The sequence below is a fragment of the Aquarana catesbeiana genome, linkage group LG01 (genome assembly GCF_042186555.1).
Source record: "Aquarana catesbeiana isolate 2022-GZ linkage group LG01, ASM4218655v1, whole genome shotgun sequence".
Taxonomy (NCBI): domain Eukaryota; kingdom Metazoa; phylum Chordata; class Amphibia; order Anura; family Ranidae; genus Aquarana; species Aquarana catesbeiana.
In genome coordinates this window covers 580177063-580193612 of record NC_133324.1, presented here as the reverse complement: position 1 = coordinate 580193612, position 16550 = coordinate 580177063, and the positions used below count along the sequence as shown (strand labels likewise).

General features: G+C 43.2%; 1 protein-coding gene across 3 annotated transcripts in view; it reads left to right on the top strand.

Annotated features, from left to right (window-relative positions):
- The first annotated feature begins 3133 nt into the window (after positions 1-3133).
- Positions 3134-16550, top strand: part of CENPC (centromere protein C) — a 299799-nt gene continuing 286382 nt past the window's right edge. For all 3 annotated transcript variants that reach the window (XM_073597780.1, XM_073597787.1, XM_073597774.1), the window contains exons 1-2: positions 3134-3315; positions 9673-9716. In XM_073597780.1, the coding sequence (XP_073453881.1) occupies positions 3295-3315; positions 9673-9716 (65 nt within the window). In that variant the 5' untranslated portion in view covers positions 3134-3294. The remainder of the gene's footprint in view (positions 3316-9672; positions 9717-16550) is intronic.

The window sequence follows — 16550 nt, the reverse complement described above, 5'->3', positions numbered from 1 at the left end:
CCTCTTTATTTTGTTATCAGCCAGAATAAATGGAGATTTTTTTTTCTGACAATACTTGCCTATGTATTTTTCTTCAAATAGGACAGTTTGTGAGTAGGCAGGTACATTTCAAAAATACGTCAAATTAACAAGGGACACCAACCTCCTTGAGCTTTAAAAATACAAGATAATAATGTTGTTGTGTAAACTTGACACACACACAAAAAAAAAATATTATGGAGATGACTAGAAAATAATTTCAAAATATTCCAAAAAAAAAAGGAGTTCTTGATTAAAAAAAATAAAATGACAATAAAAAATAATTCCAAACATTATTAATGAGATCTGTCTTTAAAAACAAAAAAGATTATTCATGAGATCACGAGAAATAATAAATAAATAAGTTTATGAGAACTCTGTGTGAATATGAGCAGCAAAACAACTTCATTCTTCTAGCATTATAAAGAAGAAGAGAATGCGCTGCATTAAACTATTTAAAAAATTTTAGCGTGACGAATGTGCCATCTCCATTACGAACGGTAGTTTTACCAGATCGAGTGCTTCCGTCTCGTACTTGAATCTGAGCATGCATGAGTTTTTGTGCGTCGTAATTGCATACACACAAACGCATTTTCAGATAGGAACTTTTTCCGACCAAAAAATTGAGAACCTGCTCTCAATCTTTTGCTGGCTGGAATTCCGCCAACAAAAGTCTGATGGAGCATACACACGGTCGCATTTTCCGACCAAAAGCTCTCATCGGTCTTTTGCTGGCCAAGTTTCCGATCGCGTTCAGAAAACCTGAAGGCGGTGATTGGTTTTCGGGGTCCTTTACGTGGTTAGGCTCCCAAAAAGTCCCACACATGTGATATCCCCGTACTCAGGAGAAGCAGCAGAATGTATTTTGGGGTGTAATTTCACATATGCCCATGGCCTGTGTGAGCAATATATCATTTAGTGACAACTTTGTGCAAAAAAAAAAAATTCATTTTCCCGCAACTTGTGGCAAAATATAAAATATTCCATGGACTCGACATGCCTCTCTTTAATTAGCTTGGGGTGTCTACATTCCAAAATAGGGTCATTTGGGGGGGGGGGGGGGGGGGCGGTTGTGCTGTCTTGGCGTTTTATAGCCTTTGAAACTGTGATAGGTAGTAAGGAGTGAAATCAAAAATTTACACCCTTAGAAATCCTGAAGGCGGTGATTGGCTTTCGGGGCCCCGTACGCGACTAGGCTCCCAAAAAGTCCCACACATGTGGTATCCCCATACTCAGGAGAAGCAGCTAAATGTATTTTGGGGTGCAATTCCATATATAACCATGCCATGTGTGAGCAATATATCATTCAGTGACAACTTTGTGTAATTTTTTTTTTCATCAATCACTTGTGACAAAAATAAAAAATTCAATGGGTTCAACATGCCTCTCAGCAATTTCCTTGGGGTGTCTATTTTCCAAAATGGGGTCATTTGGGGGGGGGGGGGGTTGTACTGCCCTGCCATTTTAGCACTCCAAGAAATTAGATAGGTATTCATAAACTAAAAGCTGCGTAATCTCCAGAAAATGTATCCTAGTTTGTAGACGCTATAACAGACGCTATAACTTTTGTGCTAACCAATAAATATACGCTTATTGACATTTTTTTTTTACCAAAGACATGTGGCTGAATACATTTTGGCCTAAATGTTTGACTAAAGTTGAGTTTATTAATTTTTTTTTATAACAAAAAGTAGAAAATATCATTTTTTTTCAAAATTTTTCGGTCTTTTTACGTTTATATCGCAAAAAATAAAAATCGCAGAGGCAATCAAATACCGCGCAATTACCAGTTAAAGCAACGCAGTGCCAAATTGTAAAAAGTCCTCCGGTCATTGAGCTGCCAAATCCTCCGGGGCTGAAGTGGTTAAAAATCAAATCAATGCATAACTTTTTTGAAATGCGTTTTTCTGGATATTTTTGTTGTTCTTCTGTCTCTCATTGTTAAAACCTACCATTAAAATTATAGACTGATCATTTCTTTGTCAGTGGGCAAACATACCAAATCAGGAGCAGGGGGCGCTTCCAGGATGTTAGAAAAAGTCCTGCAAGCAGCATCTTTGGAGCGGTTTAGAAGCGGTGTATACACCGCTCCTCCACCGCCCCTGCCCATTGAAATCAATGGGCACCGCTGCCGAAGCACCTGCAAAGCTGTTCGGCAGCAGCGCTTTTAACCCTTTCTTCGGCCACTAGCAGGGCGCTTTTAACCGAAAAGCGCTGCTAAAACGACGGTAAATCGCCGCTAAAACTAGCAGCGCTTTACCGCTAATGCGGCTGCGCTGTGAGTGTGAAAGGGGTCTAATTTTCTCTTTGTAGAGGAAAACAAATAAAAAAGCCAGGTCACCCAAACCAGCTGGCCTATTTCTCTCAGGACTCTTTTTTCCATAAATATGGTGAAATATGGTGTCGTATACAAATAATTCCTAAACATTCCGCTCTTCAGCTAAACAAGGCTGTGTTTTACAGAGCTAGAACACAGTGCACATTCATTGCGTGTTGTAAGTTCTCTGATAAGGCGGACACACTATGGAAGCCGTGCTAATGTTCTCAGGGACTCCTATCCTTTCCCCGCTCTCACAGGCAGTAAGTGAAGTGTTCTGTCAGATTTGGCGACCCGTCAGAATTGGTAGCTGAAGTGACGTACTTTCGCCGCCATCTTGCTACACCCCGCACTTCTCTATATTAACGATACACCGAGAAGGGGTAAGCGGACATCTTGTTACACCCACCGGAGTTTTGTATTTCACAGTTATTTTTACCAGGAAACGGAAATTCTAATATGAAATACAGTATTTAGAAATCGAACGGACTGTTTAGATGTTGAATTTTAAAAGCAGCGGCAAACCTGCTGATCTTATAGGTTTGCTAATGTGACAGAACACCGCTGCTTTTATAATTCAACATGTAAACAGTCCGATGGATTTCCAAATACTGTATTTCACCATATACGCTCCGTTTGCTGTTACAAATAACTGAAAAATGCAAAACTTCGGTGGGTGTAACAAGATGTCCGCTTGCCCCCTTCTCGGTGTACCGCTACTGTGGAGGAGTGCAGGGTGTAGCAAGATGGCGGCGAAGAAACGTCAATTCCGTTACCAATTCTGACGGGTCGCCTCATCTGACGGAACAACGGCAGTACAGGAAGAGGTGATCGCACATGCGCAGTGCGGCGCCGTGTAAACTCGGGAAACTAGAGGGCTGTTTGAGTTTTTTAGTAGCGGCACGGTAGGCTTACGTTGTCGGACAGTCTATGGTTCGCATTTCCCCGCCACATCGACAATGGGGGACAGCATGACTCTGGTAAGCTATAAGCGCCTTTGCAATGGAGGGCTAAAGATGACTTTTATTTATTGTACGTAGTGTGACTGACGCCATAAATACCGACCCATAGGTAGGCATAGCGCTCACAGATGCAGTGGAGCATCAAGTTGTAAGGTGCATTGACAAGGGGTTAAGGGATCCAGTGTCTTATTGGGTAATTAGGTGAAGTAACCTATAGCAACCAATCAGACGTTCTCACACTGTGGGATGCACCCCATTACATTGCAATGACCGTAAAGTCCAGCTAATGTGGGAGGCCTCACTTACACTTACAGTCAGGGGGTGCTACTACTAGGTGGTTGAGCCACAGTTTTACAGTCCATTTAAGCTGGAGGGTCCCAGGTTTCCTACCCCTACTGCAAACCCAGCGTAGTGACTGCAGCAGGCACAAATTAAAGCTTTCATTAAGATTTTATCTTCTGTTGCATTTGTCAGCGGAACTGCAAATGAACGGGGTTGTGCTGCAAACGTGAGGCCAGCGTTCGTCATGGTATTCCCATTCACAAGCCCTGAACAGAGTGGGAAGGTGGAAGGAGCCAATCAGGCAAAGAGCATGCCATTAGGAGGAGAGAGCAAAGAGATGAGCTCTTCATTTGCTGTCCAGTCACAAGGGGGGGTGGAAGAGACCTGTAAGTGAAAGTGAAACAACGGCAGAAAAATTGAGGTCTGCCTTGCTAGACAGGGCTTTGTGGTGTGGCAGATCTGTGTAAATCTCTGGACTAGTTTGACAATAATATATATCATTTGGCGGGTAAAACATCTCTTATAGATGTATTTGTTCTGTGCCTTGCTTAGAGTTCAGCTTTAAATTTGAAGAGGAGCTCCAGCCTTGTAAAAAATAAAAGTCAGCAGCTACAAATCCTGTACCCATATGACATTTTTATCATTTTTTCCCACAAATAGAGCTTTCCTTTGGTGGTATTTACATATATACTGCTGGGTTTTTTATTGTTTTGCTAAAAAAAAAAAAAAAAAAGACAACATTTTGAAAAAACAAAACATAAAACAGTTTTTTATAGTTTGTTAAAAAATTTTGCAAACAGGTAATTATTCTCCTTCGTTGATGTACGCTGATAGGCGGCACTAATGGGCATTGATGAGGTGGCACTGGTGGACACTGATGAGGTGGCACTGATGGGCATTGATAGGTGGTATTGGTGGGCACTGATTGGCGACATTGCTATGCACGGGCACACGGCACTGATGGGCACAGATACTCGGGTGATGTCTCGCCCTCTTCGGGACTGCTGTCCCTCTGACACAAGCCGGTGATAATTTTTTTTTTATGCTGCTCACGCTGTCAGAGTGAGCAGAAAAAAAAGCTGATTACCGATCTTTTGTTTACATCACATGATCAGCTGTCATTGACTGACAGCTGATCACGTGGTAAGGGGCCGCGATCGGCCCCTTACTTGGTTTAGCCGAGTCTCCTTGACTCGGTGATCACCCGCAGGCAGCTCATGCACAGGAAGATGTCTATTGACTGCCTCTCGGCAATTAAGGCCCACGTTGTAGCGCTATAGCGTGGGCGCAAATCGGTTAAAGAGATGCTTAACTGTCCAAGGATCCAGCACTGTCCTCACCCTGGGCCAGTTCTTCTTCAGGCCTTTAGATCCCTGGCACCCCATGTTGATTGTGGGAACCTGGCTGTGACTCCCTGCAGCTTCACATCTGTCTCCCCACTGCTCATGGGCAAGCCGTTCTGCTTTCTGAATGGTTACACAGCCCCCTAGGACCTGTGATGTGTCCTAGGAGGTTGCAGGCGGCTGAATTTTTGCTCTGCTCGCCTAGGCAAGCCAAGTTTAACTTATTTTTAACAGCTGAAAAGAGAGCAAATAAGAGAAGTTTGTTAGGCTGTGCCTACACTTTAACTGCAGCAGAGAAAAACCAGGTCTTCTGCTTTACCAGACAAATAACTGAATGGACAGAGATACAAATCCTTACATCAATTTGGCTGGAGTACACCTTTAGGATCATTACATTTTGCATTGTAGACCTATATATAATGCAGTTGAGCCATGGTTTATAGCGGGAGTCTTCAAACTTTTTAGTTCGAGGGGCCACGTTGTATATTTTACACGTTTTTGCTGGCCGGAAAAAATCATTTATAAATAAATCCACAGTAGAAGAATAGAAAAGAATTTGACTGCTGACAGCGGGGCTGGATGGTGCTCCTATATTCTTTGCTGGCACCCAAATGCTGGAGAATCATGAGTCTCTTCATACATCTGTGTCCCCACCAGTCTCCCCATATGTTTGTGCACCCATTACTCATAGTATCCCTGCAAATTAGTGTCCCCATTAGAGCCCCCCCCCCCACATTTTTGTGTACCCATCAGAGTCTCCCAGCACATTTGTGTCTCCCACGGAACCCCCTTATTAGAGCCCACCCCACCTGCATTTTTGTGTCCCCATCAGAGCCATCACCTCCCCCCGCATATTTGTGTCCTTATTAGAGCCCACCCCACCTGCATTTTTGTGTCCCCATCAGAGCCATCACCTCCCCCCGCATATTTGTGTTTCCACCAAAGTCGTGTCCCCATCAGAGCCATCACCCCACCTCACGTTTGTGTCCCCATCAGAGCCATCAGCCCCCCCCCCACATTTGTGTCCCCATCAGAACTCCCCCCACCTGTTTGTGTCCCCATCCGAGTGATCAAGCCCCCCTAGATGTTTGTGTCCCTCCCCATCAGAGCCACCAGCTCCCCACATGTCTGTGCCCTCATCGGAGCCATCAACCTCCCCATACGTTTGTGTCCCTATCAGCCATTAAACCCACCCTAACTATTTCACAGTTCCCCCTTGCATGTGGACTTTACCACTGCACAGTGCCTCTCAGACAGTGATTACAATGGCTCTGCAGACCTGCTGCACTTCCCAACTCCCGTCCCGTGAGGTGGGAGGTAGTAACAGGTCTGCACTAAAGCACCTAATTGGTTCCTAGGATGATGGCGGTCCCAGCGGCCAACACAATGAGACGCCAGGAGGGAGTGCAGGACTTACAGCTGGGGGTGAATATGCAGCACAGGTTCCACAACTGACAGACTGTCCCTGCAGTGAGTCTGAGGATTCCACTCATATAAATCCACAGCAGTAGGCTCTCTCCTTGTAGTCCTCTATCAGACAGGGCAGCGATGTTCACAGGTACAAGCAGGCATTTCCATTTAAAACATAGCTATCTCCTCCACCTCCTCCACTTTTCACCACCAAGGCTCACATGTAATGAAAATAGGTCTCCATGTGTAGTATTCCAACAAAATAAATTATTAAAAAATGTACCCACTCACATGTAAAGAAACGATCAACAGTTTTCTCGTGTATCAGGGACTTCCGTTCTCGGCCGTGACCGGAACTGACGTTCACCCGGCACCTCCCTACACGTTACGTCACTGCTCATGTGACTTCATCAAGGGTATGGAGTCAGGTGAACAAGGCAGGCTTAAATACAATCCTTTGTTGCCATAACAATTACAGTTATATGGCACATCGCAAATTAGACACAAGTATAATGCATGACACAGCATACTGTCTAACAGTAAATTGCAAATTAATAAAACAAATATTTTTGTAGAATCGAATAAATAACCTAAATATTGCAATCCTATAGCGACATCTACTGGTAACTACCTCACATAACTACTGCAACATCTGCTCTCAATAACGGAGGACATCTAATGGTAAAGATGGTTAATGACGGGCTTACAGCCCCTCTCTCAAATAAACAACAAACAAATAGACAACTAGTTGTGAAACTGAGCAATGGCAAGTAGGTAATCCTATAGTGACATCTCATGGTGACTACCTCATATAACATCTATAAAAAAACGCTCTTAATAGCGGGGGACATCTAGTGGTAAAAATGGTCAATGACAGGGTTGTAACCACTCTCTCAAATCACATCTAGTGGTGAAACAATGACAGGTATATAAGCATTTATGGCAAATAACGGCATCTAATGGTAAAATATTAACACTAGATAAATAATCCATAAAATAAAATCAGTAATTGGATAAAAAAACAGTTCAAATCAAACTCTACGTTATGCCCCAAGGGGGCCAAACACTGTAATTCATGTATCCATCGCGATTCAGCTTGGCTCAACTTTATAATTTTGTTATCCCCTCTCCAATGTGGCTTGAATTTTTCTATGCCAATCACTATTAATGTAGACGGATCCTTATTGTGAAATTGAGCATAATGCCTAGACAGGCTTTGTTTTTGGAAACCATTCTCTATGTTCTGTGTGTGTTCATTTAACCGTTTCCATAAAGGTCTTTTAGTTCTACCTACATATTGAATTTTACAGGGGCACTCCAAGAGTTATACTACCCCCTCCGTTTTGCATGATTTGAACTCGTCAATAATATATTCTTTCCCGGTTACCACTGATCTAAAACCTACTTTTTTCTTTTTACTTTCTTTAGTATGTCTACATGTGTAACAACTCTTACACGGATAATATCCCTTACCTTCAAAAAAACTAAACCATCTTTTTAGATGGAGGATCTATCAAATTTTTGGCGATATTATCTCTCAGTGTGGGGGCTCTGTGTGAATTTGGGTAAACTTGGAAGAATCATTCCTAGATGTCGGTCTGCCCTTAATATTTCCCAATGTTTTTTTAAAAATCTTTTCAACCTGTTTATATTGAATTTGGTAATCCATTACTAGAGGAATATTCAGTTTCTGTTCCTCCTTTTTTATTGAATCATTCACTAGTTTCTTTTTTTAATTTCTGCTACTTCCTGTATCTTTTAAATTTTTATTGGTACCACTTTTTTATCAGTCTATCCCGATAAGTTTAACTTGTTTCTTAAATTCATTATCTTCAGTGCAATTTCTTCTTAATTGAATAAATTGGCCTTTCGGAATGTTGGTAAGCCAGGGTGCATAGTGGCAGAATTTATTTTGTTTACAATGGGTCCTCCCGGTGGGTTCATCCTATCATTATGGATCTTCGGCAGTGTAAATATATGACTGGGATCTTGCATGTGTCCGGTCATAGGTATCTTCCTTCTTTTTTGTTTAGAACGCCTTTATCAAGTCCTTTTTCGATTAACTTGTTTAGTTCCTTTTTATATCTAATGGTTGGATAACTCATCAATTTCTGGTAAGTATTCTCATCATTTAATTGTCGGTTCAATTCTACCCCCGGCTAGAACACACCGGTCAGCATTCTCAGCCATTGGTTGAGAGTGCTGATCGAATGCTGATCGGCATGCCGTTTTCGGTCATGCCCCTTTGACAGAAGCCAGCTGTTGAAAATAAAGCTTTGTTAAAAAAAAAAAAAAGATCCTAAGATTTAAAGCAGATTTGTCATGCCCTAGTTTAAATGAATAGAAAAGATGGTTTTCTTTTAACTGTTTAACTATGTATGGTATCTTTCAGATACTTATAGTCTTTTATACAGGTTGCGTAGTGCTGACTCTTAGGTTGTTAAAGCTGGGTACTAGTTCTGGGTGAGATTTGTCTAGGCCCGGGATAGAGACTGTATTCACACCTGAGCAGAGTGACATTCAGGCATCTGTATTTGAGAGTTTTTGAGCATTTTTAGAAGTGTATTACAGGCGTTTTTGTTTAGCCAATAGAAAACACTTGTAAAACGCTCATGTCGCCCTTTTTCAGGTGTAGCCATTGAAGTCTGTTGGGTCCAATATGCCTCCAATCTGCCAAAAAGAAGCTCATATGCTTTTTTGAGTGACAGAACGCTCAGATGTGCACAATTACCATTGAAATTAATGGGATTTGGCTTGTTTGAGCGTTTTAGAGGTACACATTTCAAGCAGAATATCGCTCAGGTGTAAATTGGGCCTAGCTCAGAACATTCACTTAGGCTGGTCCTAGACGGTTCGAATCTCGGCCAGTTTCAGCAGCAACCGGCCGAGATTCGAAATGTGTGTGCAGGCTGAATGTACCAAGCTGATTAATTGATCAGCTTGGGTACAACTAGCCTGCTGGATTCACTTAGGATTATCGCTAGTGGCTGCTGTAGCCACTAGCAATAATCACTGTCTTCTCCCAGCAGGGATGGCTTCCCCCACCCCCCACCGGGAGCAGACAATAGCTCAGCAGGAGGTATTCCCCTGTCAGCACAGTCAGTGTTAATGGGGGAATGGTTGCAGGAAAGAAATTCCCACCCTCCTATATTGCCTTCCTTAGATTTCAGTTGACCATAGGAGGATCATTGTATTTTGCTCTTCATTGACTTAAAAAATTAGTTTTTAATTGAGGGAAAATGTATAGTATTTTTTTAGCAATGGTTTGCTAAATGCTCTCCATTTGAATTGCTTCAAACAGTTTGGAAACTTGAAAACTAACTCTTATTTCTTTATACAGGACCAACTTAAAACCCAATATAGAATACGATTTTATCGGGATCGGTAAGTGTGTTTTACTTTCCACGTTAAACATATTAAAAAGCTAAGTTCACTTTTTGACTAAAATTGACTGTGCAGTCAAGGGGCCCCAGTAGAATAAAAAGCATCATGCAGCTTAGAAAAATGTTCTCATTTAAATGCCATACCAGTAGGTCATCAGTGGCACCCCTGAAGCCTGGGCGAATATCCCTCACTGTAAGTGATTAGCATCATCCTGCCTAGAAGCTAAGACACTCCACACACTGAGAGCTCACCTCCAGCCTCCTTACAGAAATAAATGTTCTCTGTTTAAAACCCATGCCTGTGCAGTGCTCTCTTGCACCCCTGTACCAGCAAGGCTGGTGCCTCCTAGCTTCTAGGCAGAACGGGGCTGATTTCTTAAAGTTGGGAGTTATGTGACTAGATTTTGGGGGTGCCACTCATATTTTACAGGTACAGAATTTAATCTATGCAAACTTTTTCTAAGCTGCACAGTGTTTTATAACCTACTGGAGATAATTATGATCAGTGTGCTTTATAGAAGGAGGACACAAGGGGCTAGAAAGTTGAGATCTGCATATGTTTCACATGCCCCCTTCTTTCCTAAACACCAAGATGGACACTGTACTCATCTGCATTTAACTACTTTGCCTCTCACACCCGTTCACCCCTATGGACCAGAGCAATTTTTACATTTTATGCTATGGACCTGTTTATTCAGCAATTTTCTTTGTAATCACTACAGATAACAAGGTAATACATATTGTGTTTTTATTTTTTTTTTTTTTTTTAATGGGCGAACAAGGCTTTCTTTTCATGATATTGTCGTGCAACAATGATGATATATTTTTTTTGCAATCCTTAGACGATAAAATGCAACAAAACTAAACAAAATGCACTTTTTCTTTTTTGCTTTTATTTTTTTTAGTAATGTTTGTTTAAAAATAAATTGTGTTACTGCAGATAAAGTGTGCCATTTTATTCTGTAGTTTGTCCTCTGTAACCTCTTGCTGTCTGCCCACAATACATTTACGACAGCAGCACTTTGATGTATTGTTACATTGCAGCACACATGCGCAGGGGTGCAATCCAGTGACCATTGTGTCCGGTAGACACAGTGGATCAAAGCACTAAGCTACTGTGCATGGTCCTAGCGATCACAGGATACCCCATCCAATCATAGTGATCTCATGATTACATATAACAAAATCGTCATGAATGGCTTCCATTTATGACAACTTGCTTACTATTGTGATGCTGTGATTGGCCCACAGCTTTCACATGGTACCTGGCACCCTGTATCACCTGATTGGCTGTAGCCAATCACAGATCACAATAGTAAGCAAGCTGTCATTCGTGACAGTTAAAGCAGTATTAAATCCAACAGCAAACTTTTATTATATCGCAGGTTACCAATTCTTAGATGTGTTGGCTGCATTATAAGCAAGTAAAAGGCGCAAAAAAACGGAAATCCCTATATTATCATCATGTTGGTGACAAAAAGTAATTATAGCTAATATAGTCCATGAAAAGTCTATATTAACAGAAGCAAACTCATACTGGAAAATCCACACAGATTGCTGCCTTCCAGGAAGAGCTGAAACCAAGCTCCAAAAATCTGCAGAAAAAACACAAGGGGGGGAGGCGCCTCTAAGTGCAGTATGTAAGCCAAATTTATTAAAAACACTGTGCAAAAAACTCACATTTTAGTAGGATAAAATACAGCGTGTAATTAAAATCCAAGAGGAGGGGAGTCCATCAGATCCATCACAGCTGATTAAAATTAACAGCTTTTATTTATTCATGCAAAATCTTTATCCCAAATGGGAAAAAAAAATGTTTGCTGTAACTGATTCTAAAGTGTTAGCTGGAATATTTAGCTTCAATCTGTTATTTGTATTCAAATCTGCTAATAAATTTAACACTCCCGTTACCCCCCGGACTGACAGTGCTGCTGTGTCTTGTACTCTTTCCTCCACAGTGGTGTCTCACTAAGCCCCGGTTCACACATATATATATGTGGTGCAGGAAATGCAGCGAATTCTGAGCGTTTCCTGCACCGCATTAAAAATCACACTCTGTTCATGCGATCTCCCAGCGGTGTCCATATTAAATTAATGACACCCCAAAACCGGTTGCAAAATGCAGTGCAATTGCAAGAATCGGAACGCGCAATCCGATTCCAGCACAGCAGAAAAAAAAAGAAGATGCCTGCATGTTATTTGTGCAATGCGAATCGAGCCTGTACTAAATAAATGGGCTCAAGTTGCACTGCAAAGAATCGCTTGTGATTTGAATAGGAATGCGGTGCCATTTCTAGCCGAATCACATGTGTTGTCCCGCACCGCACAAGTGTGAACCCAGGCTAATACCGCAGGTGTTACTGGTGAGATCACCAGGTGAAAACAGAAGAAAAAAAGCCAAATAAAAGAAAACTAATACAGCCATCCCAACTAATGATTGCTAAGCTGCAATATAATACATTTTTGGGTTTAAGGGCTGGTTTACACCAAAAATGCACTCCAGATCTGTTCCAGATGTGTTTCTGCTTGAGCGTTTTTGGCACGTTACAGGGTGTTTTTGATGCATTTCTGGATGCATTCCAGTTGCGTTTATTTTTTCATTTTTTTTTTCCCCCACTGTACTGGGGTCCAGTGCACTTTTGATGCGTTTTACTGTGTTACTGTGTTTACTGTGTCAGTCCAGTGCATGAAAATCACAGCATGTTCAACTTTTTTTTCCCTTATCGTCTTTCAGGACAGCACTTGAGAGAGTGACTCCTCCCCTTGCCAACAGGAAACACCTCTTCCACCAAACTTTAAAAGGAGGCTTTCCACACATTGTCAGTTTTTGTTTTTCCTCCGGAGGGAACACTTCGTGGGGAAGTCAGGGCTCTCAGGTGCTGTCCTGGGAGCTCAGGTTTCCTGGATTTTTCATCAAACACTTTTTACCTCATGAGAGCTGTTCCTCCCATTCCACAGCTGAGGTGAAATGCTGCTGGCTGGGCTCCCTCTCCCTCTTCATATGGGCTCAGGGAGAGTCCGACTGTCGTGGGCATCGCTCCTAGGTGGCGGCAAGACAGGCGGTGGCCGTTTACTGTGTTTTTTTTCTCAGGTCCACCGCCTGTTGCTTATTGCACCGCCGCCATCTTGGGGATGGCAGCGGGGCTCCATCCGCCGGAAGTGAGGCATCCGGAGGGGGCGGCGCCCATGGAACAGGCGTGCGGCGCCATTTTCGCCGGAAATCGCAGAGGGAAAGGGGAGGAATGGGGCTGATGCTTATTTAGCGGTTCCGGTCCGGCGCACTGGCGCTATTGGAGTCCGGAACCGGCGTTTAGCCACACAAACACAGCAAGCGCTCCTCGATGGAATCGATGGCGGCAGCAAGTGGGACAGGCACAGGCACCAGCAATGTCCAGGTAAGGGGCAGTTGTATACTGTCCTCCTTGTACTCTCTCTCTCCCCCTATCTCTCCCCCCTGGTGGCAGGGGCCTGTCTGGGCACATAAGGCAGTTTAGTTCTTACTGTGCACCTGTGGTGAGCATCCTTGGGTATAGGACAGGTTGTCTCACTGGGTTGGTTTCTTCTTTTGTCTCATGGCAGGCCAAGAGCTCTGATCCAGTGGCAAAAAGAAAATGTCCTTCATGTAAATCCAAGCTACCTGAAGGATGGAAGAAGACGTTATGTCAAGCTTGTATTGATTTGCTAGTTAAAGAAGAAGCTTCTTCCGCTTGCAGCGACTTGATTGCATCTGTTAAAAAAGAACTTGATGCGACTATTCAATCATTTCGCTCTTCCCTAGCAAACCCATCCCTGAGTCAGCCTACTACCTCACAGTCCTCCCAAGGCTCACTTATAGTCCCGGCGGTGGAGACTGAGGCATCTCCTACCCCAGAGGGACATTCCCCCTCTCAATCTGAGGATTCTGATGAGGGTGAGGAAGGAGAAAATTTACCTTCAAGATTTAAATTGTCTTTAGAACAGGTAGATGGCCTGTTAAAAGCAATCTATACCATACTGGGTCTGGAGGAGGAAAGAAAGGAGTTATCTCTGCATGATAAAATGTATGCAGGGCTTAGCGAGCACAAAAATCGCAATTTCCCAGTGCACTCTGTTATTTCTGAAGCTATTAAGAAAGAGTGGGCAGAGCCAGAGAGAAAGCCTTTCTTTCCCAAAGCCTTAAAAAGGCATTTTCCTTTTGATGAAGATCCAGCGGCGGTTTGGAACAAAAACCCCATTGGCATTCGAGGACATGGGGGTGTTGAGAGATCCCATGTATAAAAGGATGGACCAGGTTCTAAAAAGAGCTTGGCAATCTATCATGGGAAATCTTAAACCTGCTATGGCAACTACAGTGGTATCCAGAAATATGGAGTTCTGGTTAGAGCAACTTAAGGCCCATATCTCAGCAGACTCACCAAAACAAGAGATTTTGGATTCATTCTCAACTCTGTCGGCCGCTGTCGCATTTATATCTGATGCATCAGCGGAATCAATTAAAATGACAGCTAGATCTGCTGCCCTAGCCAACTCAGCCACAAGGGCTTTGTGGTTAAAACTTGGCCGGGGGACGCGGCATCCAAAAACAAGCTGTGTGGGATACCGTTCCTGGGTGACTTGCTTTTTGGGCCTGACTTAGATGCGGTTCTAGATAGAACAGCTGATAAAAAGAAGTCTTTTCCCATCAAAAAGAAAAAACAGCCAGTTAAACGTTTTTTTAGTTCCCAAAGGGCTCAAGAACAAACCAAACCCCAGGAGAAAAGAAAAAATTGGGCATCGCAGAAGGGAAAGGGAAAAGGAAATGTCCTTTTCCATCCTCCTGCAGCCTCCGGTAAAACGCAATGACTTGTGCGTACCAGGGGGGGGGGGAAGGCTTCAAGGTTTCCTTCCCCTTTGGGCCAGCATGACAGAAAGTCTATATATTTTGGACATGCTGTCCCAAGGTTACAGGATAGAGTTTTCGGATCGCCCGCCAGAAAGATTCTTTGTAACAAACCTACCAAGGGATCTAACAAAGGCTCTGACCATGAAGAACCTTTTTAAGGGATCTGAGGCACCAAAGGGTAGTGACACCAGTATCCCCAGAAGAACAGGGTCAGGGTTTCTATTCACACATCTTTCTGATAAGAAAACCATCCGGAAACTTCCGTCTTATCCTCAACCTAAAACCCCTGAACAAGTCAGTCCTATACAAAAAGTTTTGTATGGACTCAATTTTCACGGTCAGAAACCTTCTGACAAAAGATTGTTTTATGGCATCAATCGATCTGAGGGATGCTTATCTTCATATTCCTGTAGCACCTCAGTCCCAGAAGTTCCTGAGGTTTGCGGTGAATATGGGCAAGGAGATTATACATCTTCAGTTCAGGGCCCTTCCCTTCGGTCTGTCGTCAGCTCCTCGTATTTTTACGAAGATAATGGTGGAAGCTCTCGCCCCTCTTCGACTCCAGGGGATTGCGGTAATTCCATATCTGGACGACCTCCTCTTTTTTGCCCTATCCAGGGAAAGGTTGCAGGAGGATTTGAACAAATCCCGCAGTCATTTGGAGTCACTAGGGTGGATAGTGAATGTTCAAAAATCAAATGTCATCCCAGCTCAGCAAGTACTGTTTCTGGGTTATTTGATAGATTCAGTGGAGCAAAGGATTTTTCTCCCAGAAGAGAAAAAAAATCAAGGTCCAAAGGGTAATAACGGCACTACAAACAAATCAACTGATTTCAGTCCGAAAGGTTATGTCGGCTCTGGGGACATTAACCTCTTCAATGCCAGCCATCCAATGGGCAAGGCTGCATTTCAGGACTCTCCAGAGGTTCCTTCTAAGGACATGGAACCACAGGACGGAGAGTTTGGATACAAAGGTAAAGATTCTCACCAGAGTCAAACGTTCACTTTGGTGGTGGAAAAGTCAGGTGGTACTGCAAAGAGGTCTTCTTTGGTCTTTTCCGACTGGGAAAGTGGTCACAACAGACGCCAGTTTGCAGGGATGGGGGGCCCACATGGGTCAGGCCTTAGCGCAGGGAACATGGTCCCAGTTCGAGGCCCAAAAATCCTCAAATTGGAGAGAGCTGAAGGCAGTTGCCCTAGCATTAGCTTTCTTCTCTCAAAACCTTATAGGTTGCCATGTCCAGATTTTGTTGGACAATGCCACGGCCATAGCCTACCTGAAGAAACAGGGAGGCACAAGAAGCAGGGCTCTTCACTTACTGTCAGTAGAGATTCTGGAGTGGGCGGAGAACCACTTACTATCTCTATCCACAGTCCATCTAAAAGGCACATTGAACGAAGTAGCGGATTATCTGAGCCGACAGAAAGTTCAGGAATCAGAGTGGAGTCTGAACAGGAAGGTGTTTGCATTAATCACCAGTGTTTGGGGCCTTCCGCAGGTAGATCTGTTTGCTTCAAAACAAAACTCGCAGCTCCCGAATTTTTTCTCCCTTCAGAGAGACATTTGCTCTCAGGGGATAGATGCTCTGGCACATCCGTGGGATTTTCACCTGCGGTATGCTTTTCCTCCATTCAGGTTAATCCCTCTAGTGTTGAGGAAAATACTGGAAGAGAGAGTATCAATAATTTTGATTACTCCATATTGGCCAAAGAGGGCTTGGTTTTCCACGATTCTTCAGTTGGCAATCAAACCATGTTGGCATCTTCCACTCAGTCAGGATCTGTTGACTCAGGGGCCAGTGCATCATCCAGAGGTAGGCAGGTTAAAACTCACTGCCTGGTATCTGAGGAGCAGTTAATGAGAAGCAAAGGCTTTTCTGAACTTTTAACTACGATGTTGCTTTCAAGTAGGAAAAAGGTAACCAGGGATATTTACGCCAACGTATGGAAAGTCTATGTTTGTTTCTGTCATTC